Source organism: Trachemys scripta, chromosome 17 (genome assembly GCF_013100865.1).
Source record: "Trachemys scripta elegans isolate TJP31775 chromosome 17, CAS_Tse_1.0, whole genome shotgun sequence".
Lineage (NCBI taxonomy): Eukaryota > Metazoa > Chordata > Testudines > Emydidae > Trachemys > Trachemys scripta.
Genome location: NC_048314.1, coordinates 699,182 through 715,654, shown reverse-complemented (window position 1 = coordinate 715,654; position 16,473 = coordinate 699,182). Strand labels below are relative to the sequence as shown.

Sequence of the window (16,473 nt, the reverse complement as noted above, 5' to 3'; positions counted from 1 at the left end):
TCTCTCTCTCTCTCTCTCTCTGGGGGAGAAGGTTGTACTTTTCTAATATAATGAAGACTGGTAGACTGAGTCAATTGCAAAATAGGTCTCCACAAGCATTGATCTGAGTAAGAACAGTGACCTTGCTTTGATACCACTCGCCATCCTTTTCATGCATTTCCTATGTATGTTTATCCGCAGGGTTTCTTTGCGAGACCATTTGGAAAGTGAAAGTCTTATAGACACATTCATGTCAGAAGTACGGCAGCAGCCATATTGAAATCAAATTGCCCTTCTGTCTTTAAAAGATCGGTAACCAAAAGAGCTGACTTATTTATTTAGATTTAAAATAACAAAACCCTATCCAAGGCTCTAGGGACCCTAACCTCAATATTGACGTAAATGGATTTAAATGATCAAACACCAGGACTAAAGAATAGTCAAAGAGAGAATCAAAGTGTCTAGTTTGAGAATGATCCACAGGATGAAATATTTTCCTGTAAGGTGTGCATTAAACAACTTTGAATGACAAATACATTTCGAAATATCAAAGTCTGTTTTCAGATAATTCAGAAAGGTGGGGGTGGGGAATAAATTCACTGATGAAATGATTTACCACCAATAATTCACTATGCTCTAGCGAGACAGTCTAACATCTACGGCAGTCACTGGGATGCTTTCCACTGGGTTGGATCATACAGCTATACAAAAGAAAATGGATAATGGTCTCAAGTTGCCGTGGGGGAGGTTTAGGTTGGATATTAGGAAAAACTTTTTCACGAGGAGGGGGGTGAAGCACTGGAATGGGTTACCTAGGGAGGTGGTGGAATCTCCATCCTTGGAGGTTTTTAAGGTCAGGCTTGACAAAGCCCTGGCTGGGATGATTTAGTTGGGGATTGGTCCTGCTTTGAGCAGGGGATTGGACTAGATGACCTCCTGAGGTCCCTTCCAACCCTGATATTCTATGATTCTATGATGATAGGAGTGTGGTTGAGGCTGGTATGGGTTGGTGTGGGGGTATGGCCATGCAGGCTGATGTTTGTGTGGGTTGTGTGGGATGGGAACATGGCCATGTATTGTTGTGACTGGTGTGGGTTGTATGGGAACAAGCATGGGCCATGGCCTATGGGACCGGAGGGTGGCCATGCAGGCTGCTATGGGCTGTAGAGGAGGAGGTGTGGCCTGTGGGATGGGGCTGAGGCTGGCACGGGTGGTATGAGAGAGGGCATGACCCATGGAATAGGGTTGTGGCCATGCATTGCTGCGGGAGACAGTGTATAAATTAGCTGTTACCACTTAAGAAAGAAATCTTGGAGTCATCATAGATAGTCCTCTGAAAACATCTGCCCAAAGTGCAGCGGCAGTCAAAAAAGCAAACAGAGTATTAGGAACCATTAGGAAACGGATAGATAAGAAGACAGTTAAATATCATAATGCCATTGGATAAATCCAAGGTATGCCTACACCTTGAATACTGCGTGCCGTTCTGTCACCACATCTCAAAAACATATATTAGAATTGGAAAAGGTCCAGAGAAGGGCAACAGATGACACAAATTTGGGGGAGTGGTAAGTAATGAAAAGGTCACTGATTCAGATCGCTTGGTAAACTGGGCACAAGCAAACAATATGTGTTTTAATACAGCTAAGTGTAAATGTGGACATCTGGGAGCAAAGATTGTAATACGCACAGGACGGGGGGCTCTATCCTGGGAAGCAGCAACTCTGAAAAAGATTTGGTAGTCATGGTGGATAATCAGCAGAACATGCGCTCCCAGGGTGATACTGTGGTCAAAAGAGCTAATGTGATCCTGGGCTGCATAAACTGGGGAATCTCACGTAGGAGCAGAGAGGTTATTTTACCTCTGTATTTGGCCCTGGTGCAACCACTGCTGGAATCCTGTGTCGAGTTCTGGCGCCCACAATTCATGAAGGATGTTTATAAATTGGAGAGGGTTCAGAGAAGATCCATGAGCATGATTAAAGGATTAGAAAATATGCCTAATTGTGATAGACTCAAGGAGCTCAATCTATTTATCGTGACAAAGAGAAGATTAAGGGGTGACTTGATCACAGTCTATGAGCACCTACATGGGAAAGAAATCTTTAATAATGGGATCTTCAATCTATCAGAGAAATGTCTAACATGATCCAATGGCTGGAGTTTGAAGCGAGACAAATTCAGACTGGAAAATAAGGTGTAGATTTTTAACAGTGAGAGTTATGAACCATCGGAACAATTTTACCAAGGGTGGTGGATTCTCCATCACGGACCGTTTTTAAATCAGACTGGATGTTTTTCTAAAAGGTCTGCTCTGAGAATTGTTTTGGGGAAGTCCTCTGGCCTGTGTCTACAGGAGGTGGGGCTAGATGATCACATCTATGAAAAAACAAAATGATTAGGGAGATGGAACAGCTTCCAGACCAGGAGAGATTAAAAAGACTTGGACTGTTCAGCTTAGAAAAGAGACGCCTAAGGGGGGATGCGAAAGAGGTCTATAAAGTCATGAATGGTACGGAGAAAGTGAGTAAGGAAATATTATTGACCCCTTCACATAGGAGAAGAACCAGGGGTCATCCAATGAAATTAATAGGCAGCAGGATTAAAACTAACATAAGGCAGTACTTCTTCACACCATGCACAGTCAACCTGTGGAACTCATTGCCATGAGTGCTGTGAAGGCCAAAAGTATAACTGGGTTCAAAAAAGAATGAAATAAATTCATGGAGGATACATCTATCAATGGCTATTAGCCAAGATGGGCAGGGATGCAACCCCTTGTCCTGTGTCCCTAATCCTCTGTTTGCCAGAAGTTGGGACGGGATGACAGGGAAAGGATCATTCGATAGTTGCTCTGTTCTCTTCATTTTCTTCTGAAGCATCTGGCACCAGCCGCTCAGACCAGACACTGGGCTGGATGGACCATTGGTCCTACCCAACATGGCCATTTTTATGTTATGGGGGAGGCAGCTTTGGACACTCCCTGCTCAGGATGTGCAATGCTGGGGGGAGGGATGGGCTGTCTGTGACCTCTGCTCGAGGGGGGCTGTTCCCTGCAGGGGCCTGAGCCCAACCCTTGCACAGTGGAGTCCTCCCCCAAATCCTTCGCCACAGTCTCAGTACTGGCCCTCAGCCTCCTGGTCTAGCTGCCTCAGCATGTGCAGCAGGGCTAACAGAGGCGTCATTGTGGGAGCACTGGCTGGGCAGGCGGGGAGCTCCCAGCACACACAGCTGCTCACAGCCCCTGCCAAGTTGGATTTCCTGTTTACTGCCTGGCTGTGAGGGCAGTGCTCCCTCCTCCCAGCCTGGCCTAGACCGGCCCCGCAGCGTGGGGACACAGGACCCTTTGCGGAACGGGGCCCACCCCCTGTGTACAGCACCTGCCCCCCACAGCCCCCTCCTGGGAACGAGCCCATAGACCAGCATGACATGGGCTCACCAAACGTGGGACTGCAGAGAAGGGGCTAAGTCCTCCCCATACAACCTCCATTCGTCTCCCTCCCTACAAACGCTCCTCTCCCCCGCACACTCCATTGCCCCATACCTCCTTCCCACTCCTCGCTCCCTCCCTCCCACACACATTGCCCCCCAACCCCCTGCTCCCCACACCTGCTCCAACACACCCTGCTCCCTCCACATGCATCCCACTCCCCCCTCACACATACCCTGCTCCCCACTCACATCCTCCCCGCTCCCCCCACACACGCACCCTGNNNNACCCTGCTCCCCACTCACATCCTCCCCGCTCCCCCCACACACGCACCCTGATCCCCACTCACACGCACCGTGCTCCCTACTCACATCCTCCCCATTCCCCCCACACATGTACCCTGCTCCCCACTCTGCTCCCCCCACATGTGAACCCCGCACCCACCTCACACACACCTTGCTCCCTCCACACATGAACCTTGCTCCCCACTCACATCCTCCCCGCTCCCCCCAGACATGCACAATGCTCCCCACTCACACGCACCCTGCTCCCCCCACACACGCACCCTGCTCCCCATTCACATCCTCCCCGCTTCCCACTCACACACACCCTGCTCCCCCCACACATACTCAGCTCCCCACTCACATCCTCCCCGCTCCCCCCACACGTATGCTGCTCCCTCCACACACGCACCTTGCTCCCCCCTCACATCGTCCCTGCTCCCCCCCACACACCCTACTCCCCACTCACACATACTCCGCTCCCCACTGACACGCACTCTGTTCCCAATTCACATCCTCCTCACTCCCTCCACACACGCACCCTGCTCCCTGCTCACATCGTCCCCACTCCCCCCTCACACACTCCTCCCTCGCGCCTCACTCCCCACACACACCCTGCTTCCCCTACGCATGCCAACGCTCCCCACTCCCCTGACACACAGACCCCACTGCCCCCTCACATCTTCCCCACTCCTCACTGCCCCCTCACACCGTGCCTGCTCCTCGCTCCCCCCCACACCCCACTCCTCACTCCCCCGACACAGACCACTGCCTCCACATCTTCTCCGCTCCTTGCTCCCCCCACACTCCTCACTACCCTTCCCTCCCACACACACGCACCACACTACTGTCCCCCCACACATACCCTGCTGCCCCCCACATCCTCCCTGCTCCTCACACACATGTGCACCCACCTCCCCCTCCCACACACACGTGTGTGCACCCCACTCCCGACACCCACACACCCCCATCCCTTGGCACACCTGCTGGGGCTGGGCGAGATCTCTATCCACAGGTGCGGGGCAGCTGAGGGGCAGGATGAAGCTGGTTGAATCACCAGGGACCAGAGTGGGGGGAGTGGAGAACAAGAAGGAGCCACGGGTGGGTTTACAGGGGGGCAGTGAAGGTTGGCCAGTTGCTGTGGCAGGAGGATGGCTTAACGGCCATTGGCTGGAGGTTGATGTGGGTGTCAAAATCTGACCCAGAATCCCCCCATTTGAGAGGTTCGAGATTCCCCCAGACTCCTAGGGCCCAGGACCCTACAAAAAGGACAGTATGTGGGCCGGACCCATGCCAGCCAGGGTTCAATCCCCCAGAGCTCCTGGGCCCTGGGGTTGCTGGATCTGAGCGGGGGGACAGGTGGGGCGGGGGAGACAGGTTCTGGGGCTGCACAGGGGGGAAGGGAGACCAGAGCTGGGTCTGCACAGAGGAGACAGGGGAGCCTTGAGCCACTGCGTTTGTATGGGGAGATGGGAGGAGCTTGGGCCACTGTGTGTGGGGGAGGAGGCATGGGGTGATGGGTGGGGATGGACCATTGGGACCACACGGGGGACGGGTGAGGTGGAGGCAGCTGGGTCTGCACGGGGGGATGGGCGGGATTGGGGCCGTTGGGTCTGAAAGGGTGGGGAACGGGGGGGCTGGGACCATGGGGTTGGCGCCACTGGAGGGTATTGTGTAGGGTCGAGGGGATCAGAACTGGGGCCTCTCATGAGAATGGGAGGGGCTCGGGAGCGGGGCTGGGGCCATTAAGGGGGGAGGTAAGGCTGGGACCATGGGGGACAAGTGGGGCTAGGGAAGGGGCTGCTACGTCTTCATGGGGGGGTGGGCAGGGCAGGGGGAGTGGGGCTGAGGCTGCTGAGAGGCCAGGGGGAGCAGGGCTGGGTCCACTGGGTGGCACCCCAGTGAGTTGACTCCACTAGCCCTGCAGAGGCACAAGGACCAACAGCCAATCAGGGGAAAGAATCGGCACCATGTGACTCAGCTGACCACACAGGAAATAAAGCCCCGAATCTCCGGCTCAACAGGGTTGACCCAGTGACTTGATCCCGAGACCGGCAGGGCCCCAGGATCAGGCTGGGCCAGGGGGTGCTGGCTAAGGGACACTCCCTGGTGGCAGGGAGACTGACCTGTCCTGAGGCAGCTCCTTGCCTCCTGACCCCACTGCGCCAGCACCCCAAATCTGCCAGCAGCAGGACCCCCACACCCCCAGATCTCCAGAGTCCCAGCCCAGCACCTCATCCCCAAGGGCAGCCAGCCTCTCACAGCAGCGCTTCTGAGCAGACACCCCACACTACTAACCCAAGTCCATCCTTCCAGGTGCAAGAGCCACCTCCACTGCAGCATTGTACCCTTGCCTACCAGGGCCCAGTCTGACCTTCCCTCCCTGGCCCACGGCCCTTCGTCCGTTCCCTTTGTGGCTGGACATGGTCATCGATTCACCCCAGTGGCCTCTCCCTGCTGTTCTCCAGGCTTGCCCTGCATCCCACTGCCCTCTCTCCTGGGAGCGAATCTGTAGGGAAACACTTGGAACACAGAGCGGAGTCCGGAGTGGAGGGGGGTGCAGTCACTGGTGAGTGCTCCCTCACCTGTGCTGAGAGTGCTGGGACACAGGGACTGGCAAAAGACTGGCCCTTCGCGCTGGCCCCTGTTGCCTCCCATGGGCCAGGATCACTGGAGGTGATACCCCGATGCACAACTGCAGGGCTGCCAGTGCACCAGGATGGCATCCAAGAGTCCCTGTGGCCAATCACCAGCAGCAAGGATGGGACACAGCCTCAGCCCATGGGAGGCGGCAGGAGGCAGTCTGTGTAGCGACCGGGAGTGGGTCAGTACAGGGAGACCCCAGTCAGGGTCCTCCCTAGAGGAGCTGCGGAGACGGGAGCTGCAGCTGAAAGCAAAGGAGCTGGAGCTAGAGGGTCGGAGGCTGGTGGACAGAGAGAGAGAACGAGCAGACGGTGTAGAACAGCGGAAGCACGAGTTGGAGATGGATGAGAGGCGGCCCAAGAGGGCCTGCCGCGGGGTAAGTGGGGAAGGGCCCAAGACGCCAGTGGTGTGGGCAATCTAGACACCAAACTGCTGCCCAGTTCGAGGAGGGGGGGATATTGATGCCTACCTCACAGCCTTTGAGAAGGCTTGTGAACTGACCAGATTGACCCCGCAGACAGGCTTCGCTGGCTGACCCCGCGCTGGGTCCCAAAGCCATACAGGCGTTCAGCCAAATGGATGGTGTTGAGAAGGGGGACTATGACCTGTTCAAACAGACTATGCTGCTGAAGTTTGAACTGACCCCCGAGGTGTACAGGAAGTGATTCTGGGGTGTACGCAAGACCCCAGGTGTCTCTTACAAGGAGGTCACGAACCCGCTGGGGAATATCTCCGCAAGTGGGGGAAGGGCGCAGGGGCCACTACCGCAGAGGACGTGTATAACCTGGTGGGGTTGGAGCAGCTGTATGACATCTGCTCTCCGGACTTTAAAATGTGGCTAGTGGACCGGAAGCCCAAGGATCTGCGCAGTGCAGGTGCACTGGCAGATGAGTTCGTGGACAGCAGATCGGGGGTAGGAGGGAGACCGACATCGGAGACTCATAAGGGGAGTCACCCAGAGACCTCTCAAAGGTGGGACTCCAGGAAGCCCAACTCAGGGGTGCCCGGGGATGCCGGGGCGGGACGACCCCCCTCGTGGACTTGAGGGACCTGAGATGTAATTACTGTGGCCAAAAGGGGCACAAGGTGGCACAGTGCCTGAAGATGAAGGAAATGGCAGCCAAGCAGAACCCGCAGGGTATTAACTGGGTGGAAGCCCACCGAAAAGGGGCAGTCGAGAGGGCTATGCCAGGGGGAGGAGACCGCCAGGCCAGGCCAGCAGGGGAAGGCGGGGCCCCAGGTCCATATCACCCGTACCCAATCTGCCGGGTGGGCGTGGGACAGGCCTGGGGGACAATCGCCACATCATCCCCATTGAGGTGGGGGGAAGGAGCGTCCAGGGGTTCTGGAACACGGGCGCAGAGGTGACGCTGGCGCGGTCCGAGGTGGTGGACCCAGACCAGCTAGTGCCCGATGCCTACCTGACCCTGAGGGGAGTGTTCGGGCCCCCCGTCAAGGAGCCTGTAGCGAGGATACACCTGAAATGGGGGGGCTAAGGAGGGACCCAAAGAGGTCGGGGTGCACGATCACCTGCCTACTGAGGTGCTAATGGGTAATGACTTGGAGAACTGGCCGGATGGCATTCAGAGCGCCCTGGTCCTTACCCGGAGCCGGAGCCAGAGCCAGCGAAGGGCACGGGACCTCCCGACCGGGGGGCTGAAGCGCCGAGGGTAGGGCTCGACAGGGTTGGGCCGGAGCCTCCGTCCCAGGGTGGGGAAACTGAGGCGCCACCAGCCAGGGCTGTATCCTCAGACCCAGCAACTGAATTCCAAATGGAGCTGCAGGTGGATCCCTCCTTGGAGAAACTGAGGGCCCTGGCCGGCCACAGCAGTGCATGGTCCCAGGGGGAGGACCGCCGGGAGCGATTCCTGTGGGAGAGGGGATTCCTGTACCGGGAATGGGCTGGTTCAGGGCGAACTGAATCTTGGAAAGTCGGGAGGCAGCTGGTGGTTCCCCAGAGGTACTGCCGCAAACTGTTGTTCTTGGCCCACGATATCCCCCTTTCGGGGCATCAGGGCATCCGGCGCACCAGGCAGAGGCTGCTGCAGAACTTTTACTGGCCCGGGGTCTCTGATGATGTCCAACAGTATTGCAGGTCCTGTGACTCCTGCCAGATGGTGGGGAAGGCCCAGGATAAGTGTAAAGCCCCGCTGAGACCTTTGCCCATCATAGAGGAGCCTTTCCAGAAGGTGGCTATGGACATAGTGGGGCCCCTCAGCAGGGTGACCCGGTAAGGGAAGAAATACATCCTGGTAGTGGTAGATTTTGCTACGCGCTACCCCAAGGCGGTGACCTTGTCCTCTATCGAGACAGACACTATGGCAGACGCGCTGCTGACCATCTTCAGCAGAGTGGGGTTCCCCAAGGAGGTCCTTACAGACCAGGGGTCTAACTTCATGTCAACCCTGCTCCAGTGCTTGTGGGAGAGATGTGGGGTCCGACACACCTGGGCCTCAGCCTACCACCCTCAATCCAATGGGCTGGTGGAGAGGTTCAATGGGACCCTAAAGAGGATGCTGAAAACCTTTATGGACCAGCACCCGCAGGACTGGGACAAGTATTTACCCTACCTGCTGTTCGCATATAGGGAAGTGCCCAGGAATCCACAGGGTTCTCCCTGTTCGAGTTGCTGTACGGAAAGAGGGCGAGGGGGCCCCTGGACTTGATGAGGGCTGAGTGGGAGGGAAAGGCCTCTCCTGATGGTGAATCAGTGGTAGAGTATGTACTGACTTTCCGGGAAAAGCTCGTGGAGCTCATGGGCTTGGCTAGGGGGAACCTAGCAAGAGCCCAGAGGAAGCAGAAGGTCTGGTTCGACCGCTCAGCACGTGCCCACTCATATGCTACCGGGGACCAGATGATGCTCCTCATCCCCGTGAGGAAGAACAAGTTGCAAGCAGCCTGGGACGGCCCCTTCACGGTCAGCAGACAGGTAGAGGTGCACTATGTGGTGGAACTGTCCAACCGGGCTCACAGCCACCGAGTGTATCACGTCAACATGATGAAGCTGTACTGGGACAGGGAGAAATTGGTGCTGGCTGTGTGTGGGCAGTGGGAGGAGAAAGGAGAGGACCCCCTGGTGGGACTCCTCCCTGAGGCTGGGGCTAACCCCTTGCTTGAATCAATTCCCCTCTCAGACAAGCTAACCCCTGCCCAGCAGGCAGAGATCAGAGAGGTGCTGCATTCCTACCGGCAGCTGTTCTCCAGCTGGCCTGGGCTCACTAATCTGGCTGTCCACTGGGTGGAGACGGGAACCAACCCTCCCATCAGGTGTTCCCCATTCAGGGCCACTGGGAAAACAGCCCAGGACCCGGAGAGAGAGGTCAGGGACATGCTGGCTTTAGGGGTGATCCAGCCGTCCGCCAGCCCCTGGGCCTCGCCCGTGGTGCTGGTCCCCAAGAAGGACGGGTCAATCCGGTTCTGTGTGGACAATCGGAAGCTCAATGCCATTACTGTGTCCGATGCCTACCCCATGCCTAGGACTGATGAGATCCTAGACAAGTTGGGGGGTGCCCGGTACCTCACTACCATGGATCTTACCAAAGGCTACTGGCAGGTAGCCAGGCCAGGGCGAAGTCCACCTTCACCACCCCAATAGGGCTCTTCGAGTTCCTGGTCCTGCCTTTTGGCCTCAAGGGGCCACCTGCCACCTTCCAGCACCTGGTGGATCAGTTACTAAGGGGGATGGAGGGCTTTGCTCTAGCGTATATTGATGATATCTGTGTCTTTAGCCAGACCTGGGAGGAACATGCGTCCCAGGTGAAGAGAGTGCTGGGTCGTCTCCAGGATGCAGGACTGACCATAAAAGCTGAAAAGTGCAAGGTGGGGATGGCAGAGGTTTTATACCTGGGCCACAAGGTTGGGGGTGGCCACCTGAAGCCAGAGCCGGCCAAAGTGGAGGCAATCAAGGCCTGGCCCGCCCCCCAAGACTAAGAAGCAGGTCCAGGCTTTCATTGGGATGGCGGGGTACTACCGGAGGTTTGTGCCCCACTTTAGCTCCCTGGCAGCACCCCTCACGGAGCTGTGTTGAAAGGGAAAGCCGGACAAGGTGGTCTGGACCAAGCAGTGCCAGAGGGCTCTCTGTGCGCTGAACGGGGCACTTATCCAGGGCCCGGTGCTGGTAAAACCGGATTTTAACAAACCCTTCCTGGTGTTCACCGACACCTCGGACACAGGGCTGGGGGCGGTACTGATGCAAACTGATACTAAGCGGGAGAGACACCCCATTGTGTACCTGAGCAAGACGCTGCTGCCCCGGGAGCAGCACTATGCGGCCATAGAGAAGCAATGCCTGGCCATGGCGTGGGCCCTTAAAAACCTGCAGCCGTATCTATTTGGGTGGCACTTCACTGTGTACACCGACCATTCGCCCTGACTTGACTGCACCAAATGAAAGGGGCCAATGCCAAGCTGCTGAGATGGGCCCTGCTCCTCCAGGGGTATGACATAGAGGTGGTCCATGTGAGGGGGAGTGCCAATGTTATAGCGGATGCTTTATCGCAGGGCGGGGACCCTGAACTTCCCCAGGCCACTGGCTAAGTGACTCTGCTCCGTTCAGCCTCGAAGCGGGGAGAGATGTGACGAAGTGGGGGGTTTTCTTGTTTTCTGTGGAGTGTTCAATGGCTTGCATGCAGAGGGGGTGGGACTCAGTTTCCCTGGGTGTTACTGGTTTAACGAGGTGAGGGGAGAAGGAGTTTGTTTTGCAGAAGACCGGAGAGAGGACTTGGGGACCCCGCCGATGTCCTGGAGGATGGAGCCCAGCTGAGGAGACGCAGCCGGTTCTGGCTAGTAGGCGGACAATGGGCTGCAGAGTGAGGACCCAGTGACCTAACCAGCCGGTTCCAGCCAGAGGACAGAAGCGAGGAGAGGAGGCCCCAGTTTACAACCCTGTTTACCTGGAGAGAAGACAATGGACAGAGGGGGGCCTAGGGCCGGTGATCTCAGATGCCCAGCTGGGAAGCAGGGGGGCTCGGGGCTGGAGAGGGGGAGCAGGCAGAGCCCACCTGGATGCAGAGAGACTGGGGTGTGCTGGGCTGAGGGAGGCCAGGCCTGAGGCCCTGAGAGTTTCCTGTGCTGTGTTCAACTCTCAATAAATCCTCCCGTTTTATGCTGGTTGAGAGTCACTCCGGTCTAGAGAACAGGGTTGCATCAACCCCTTTGGGGGTGGAGGCCCGGGGGTCCAGAGTGAGTGGACTCCCTGAGGGGGCCCATGGCAGAGACAGACGTGCTAAGGCTCAGAGAGGTGCGGCTCCAGGAGGTGGAGTGGACCCCCGAGAAGGGCTGTCGCACTGAAAGGGGCACACCCCATGGACCGCACGGCGTCAAGAGTGGGCACGACCTGTGAGTCCGTGACAGGGACCAGTGGACAACTGGACCGGGGGTGGAGGTGGGGGGGCTGGCTCTGCAGGAGATTTGCAATTTCCCACCACCACCCACTGAAGGCAGCCAGCTAAGGACAAATCAGTCCACATGGATGCATTTCCTTGGCCCCTGGCTATCAGCATGGCCTTTTCTGATGAACCACAAGGCTGCATAGCAAGGGAGCTAATCTAGCAAAGGGAAATGCCAAAACATGGATTGCAGGCTGTTCTCCATCACAAACTCACCAGGAACCTGCACCTGATCTGACAGCAGGAAGCCACTCGTCCTGGACTCCTGTCAGAGGCTTCTTGCTGGGTCACTCTCTCACCCCTTTGCCATGTCCTCACGGTCTCAGTGGGGGCTGGCTCTGGCATGAACAATTCCTGCCTCTGAATATTAAAGAAACTGGATCCTGGGGGGGGGGGGGGGGGGGGGAATTCTTGCAAGCATCTCCAACCTCCTTGGTCACTAAGAACACGTCCCACTAGCTCTGTGCACACTATGGGCCTTCCCTCTGGAACATCCTGCAGGTGCTCCCGGTAGCAGCAACAGCACATCACGCAGCATGTGCTCCTTCCCACCCAGATCCTCTCAGATCAAGGATGCAAAGTTTCCGTCCATCTGTCAGGTGCTGGGGCAATCCCTTGGGGCAGCCTCAGACACAGAGCTACCAAATGGGGAGTGGAGGGGACAGAGTTTTGCCTTTTCCCTATTGAGCCAGACTGGCCCAAACCTGCAGGGAGTTGGTTTGGTTGCAGTGACCCAACTGCATGCCCAGGTGTCTGGGGTCAGAACTGGCTCCAGCGGAGCTCAGCTCTGGCTATGGCCCTTGGAGGCCTCAGGTGCTGCATGTCCTCTGGCAGCTCTGGGCCCCATTGTCATGTGACATATCCTGGTCCAGCACAACCCGGTCAGCTACAGCTGCTACGACTAGGGCCCTACCAAATTCACAGCCGTGAAAAACGCATCACAGACTGTGAAATCTGGTCTCCCCCATGAAATCTGATCTTTTGTGCACTTTCACCCTATACTATACCGATTTCACAGGGGGAGACCAGCGCTTCTCAAAATGGGGGTCCTGACGCAAAAGAGGGTTGTGGGGGGGTTGCAAGGTTATTGTAGGGGAGTCACAGTATTGCCACCCTAACTTCTATGCTGTCTTCAGAGCTGGGTGGCTGGAGAGCGGCAGCTCCTGGCCAGGCACCCAGCTCTGAAGTCAGTACGCAGCGCAGAAGTAAGAGTGGCAATACCATACCATGCCACCCTCACTTCTTCGCTGCTGCCTTTAGAGTTGGGTCAGGACCCCTACAGATACAACACTGTTAAATTTCAGATTTACATATCTGAAATCATGATATTGATGATTTTTAAAATCCCATGACTGTGAAATTGACCAAAATGGACCGTGACTTTGGTAGGGTCATAGCTGTGACTATCTGATTCCTGTCTGTCAAGCTGGCATGTCTCTGTGGTCTCCTGGCTTCCCCTTCCTCTCTGATAGATCCTCAGGGGACTCTCCTCCTCCCATTGTGGGCCTCAGCTGCCTTGACTTTCTTCTCTGCTGGTGACTCACAGATTTGCCTCCCTCCAACTGCACTCCCCTCCCAGCCCTCCTGGATCCCTCCAACAGGGTGCTGCCACCAGCTGAGACTCACCATGGCCCAAACCCACCTCCTAAACCACCCCCACACTTCCCTTTGTCTCGGGGGTGTCGCTCAAGCCCATCATCTTCTAGTCCCTGTCTCTGAGCCGGCTACTCCTTGACCCATCCATCTGGCCCCATCCAAATCCTGCTGCTTCTTCCTTTGCAGCCTCTCCCAGCCCTGGCCTGTGCTTCCTGCCTGGACGGCCAGTGCTCCCATCCAGCCCCAATCATCACAACTCTGGCCACAAGGCTGGCACCCCAACCCCACCCCATTCACAGAGTCTATGACCAGAAGGGACCAGTGTGATCACCTAGTCTGACTTCCTGTAGAACACAGGCCGGAAACCCACAATAATTCCTAGAGCAGATCTATTACAAAAACATCCCATCTGGATTCACAGCAAGCTCCTCGCTCCATAGCATTGCCAACCTCAGGGCTCAAAGCTTAGTGAGTCTGGCCCCAAAACCACGAGATCAGCTCCAAACTGATGGCAGCAGCTCAGCCAGCCAATGCAGGGGTGGAACATTTGCCTCCCGGACTTGGGTCCATTGGGGGTCATGGTTCCAGCCTTTCTCCCCCACCCCCAGGGCCAGAAACTCCCTGGTTTTTTAACGAACGCTGCCAATTTTCCCAAATCCCAGGACTCCAGGAGCTGAGGGTTTGAGTCACTCCACATAGTGCAAGTGTAACCCACACACACCTTCTGGGTGTGGTGTTCTGTCCCATCTAGTCCCATCTAGGCACCGAGAGAGAGAGAGAGAGAGAGAGAGCGCTTAACGAGTTTGCTCTAAGTCTCAGGTGGTAGAGGCTCATGCACTAAACTCCAGAGGTCCCAGGTTTGATCCCAGGGGCTATACAAGACTTCTGTCACACTGGGAGATTTGGCCAGGCTATTCCCTGGTTCGGACTATGCCTCCGCTCAGCCCTCACCACCCAACCTTTGCTCAGTGCCTCTAGCACTGCTGGGCCATGTTCCCCTCCAAACACCCTTGGCACTCACACCCAGACTCCCCACTCACTCCCTAGGCCACAGCGCACAGAGACCTGCCAACCCATAGCAGCCCAGACACACAAACTGACTCCTGATGGGCCAAGGTTGGTGCTGGAGTCTTGTGCTAAAACAAACAGTATTGGGAGCACCACAAGCAAACCCCAGCGCAGGGGGGAGGAGGGCAGCTCGGACTGGGGATTGCTGGGTGGCAGGGAGAGGCTGGGTGGAAGGGTTTGGGTCTGCCCAGGAGTGCCAGGGCAATCCAGTCTTCTTGCCCCAGCTGGCGGCTGTGGGGGCGCTGGTTGGCTCCAGCCCTCCCCCCGCGCATTTTTCCTTCCTTCTGCCTTTTTAGGAGCGAGGCAACGGTTGGGGCTCGAGCACCGCCCCCTGCCCCTCCGATCCCGGCGCCCCCAATGCCCGGGGGCCCTGCAGCCCCTGCCCCGGGCGGGCCGCGAGCGCTGGACGGGATGGGACGGGGCGCTCCGCTCCGCTCCCCGGAGCATCCTCGGGCCGGGCCTCCCTTCGCTGACAGCCGCGTCCCCACAACCAGCGCCCCACCCTGCCCGCCAGCCCCGCCTCGCCCCCGGGCGCCTGCAGCCCGGCTCCGCGGGGGTACCCGGGCAGCGGCGCCGTCGGGAAAGCTAAACTCTGCGCAGCGCAGCGCAGCGCAGCGCATCCCCGCCCCGAGCGCGGCTCAGCGAGCCCGGCGGTACCTCGCTCCTTCTTCCCGGGGAGCTTCTCCTTGCCCCTCAGCCGGGAGAACGTTCTCCGAAGCAGGAGCTCGGCCATGGCCCGGCCGGGGCGGGCGAGCCTGGGGGGGGGGGGGGCGCCTCACGCTGCCAGGCTGCCCCCGGGGCGCGGGGCTCGCTCGCCGCCCTCCGCCCGCTGCGGCCCCGCCATCCCGCGGCTCGGCCTCGGGCAGGACTCGACAGGAAGCGAATTCCAGGAATGCTTTCCCCCAACTCGGCCGGGCTCGGCCCCCAGCCGGAGCCGGAGCAGGAGCTGCTGGGAGCTGTAGTTTCCTGGCCCCGGAGCTCGCGCGAACTCGCCACTTGGCTTCGGCCCCCGGGGTCCGAGCTGAGGAGAGCCCGCGGGAGGGACGCGTCCGTCCCCGGCCGAGCAACGAGGCAAAACACACACGAGGATGGGGAGGGGGGGCAGGGAGCGCCAGGCTACCGCCCATCCATGGGACTGGAAGCTCTAGAATATGGGGTGGGGACTCTGGAGGGGGGGGGCTTTGGGGAGCGCTGGGGGTGGAGCTCTGGAATACAGGTGGGGGCTCTAGGGAGCACATGAGGGGTCTCTGGAATATGGGGTGGGGCTCTGGGGAGCATAGAAGGGGTGGGGGCTCTGGGATAGGAGGTGACGCCTGGAGTACAGAGCGGGTGGGGTCTGTGGAATAGGGGTTGGGGGCTCTGGATACAGAGGTGTCCAGTATCAGGGGGTAGCCGTGTTAGTCTGTATCTACAAAAACAACAAGGAGTCTGGTGGCACCTTAAAGACTAACAGATTTATTTGGGCATAAGCTTTCGTGGGTAAAAACCTCACTTCTTCAGATGCATAGAGTGAAAGTTACAGATGCAGGCATTATATACTGACACATGGAGAGCAGGGAGAACCAGTGTTGACAGGGCCAATTCAATCAGGGTGGATGTAGTCCACTCCCAATAATAGATGAGGAGGTGTCAATTCCAGGAGAGGAAAAGCTGCTTCTGTAGTGAGCCAGCCACTCCCAGTCCCTATTCAAACCCAGATTAATGGTGTTGAATTTGCAAATGAATTTTAGTTCTGCTGTTTCTCTTTGAAGTCTGTTTCTAAAGTTTTTTTGTTCAATGATAGTGACTTTTAAATCTGTAATAGAATGACCAGGGAGATTGAAGTGTTCACTTACTGGCTTGTGTATGTTACCATTCCTGATGTCTGATTTGTGTCCATTTATTCTTTTGCGGAGGGACTGTCCGGTTTGGCCAATGTACATGGCAGAGGGGCATTGCTGGCACATGATGGCATATATGACATTAGTGGATGTGCAGGTGAATGAGCCCCTGATGGTGTGGCTGATGTGGTTGGGTCCTCTGATGCTGTTGCCAGAGTAGATATGGGGACAGAGTAGGCAACGAGGTTTGCTACAGGGATAGGTTCCTG

At 57.0% G+C, this 16,473-nt stretch overlaps 1 protein-coding gene across 1 annotated transcript in view; it reads right to left on the bottom strand.

The window, feature by feature from the left end:
* SYDE1 (synapse defective Rho GTPase homolog 1) overlaps positions 1-15,488 on the bottom strand; it is a 31,094-nt gene extending 15,606 nt beyond the window's left edge. The window contains exon 1 of the mRNA XM_034752142.1: positions 15,042-15,488. Within this exon, the coding sequence (XP_034608033.1) occupies positions 15,042-15,117 (76 nt within the window). The 5' untranslated portion in view covers positions 15,118-15,488. The remainder of the gene's footprint in view (positions 1-15,041) is intronic.
* Between the last annotated feature and the right edge of the window lie 985 nt (positions 15,489-16,473).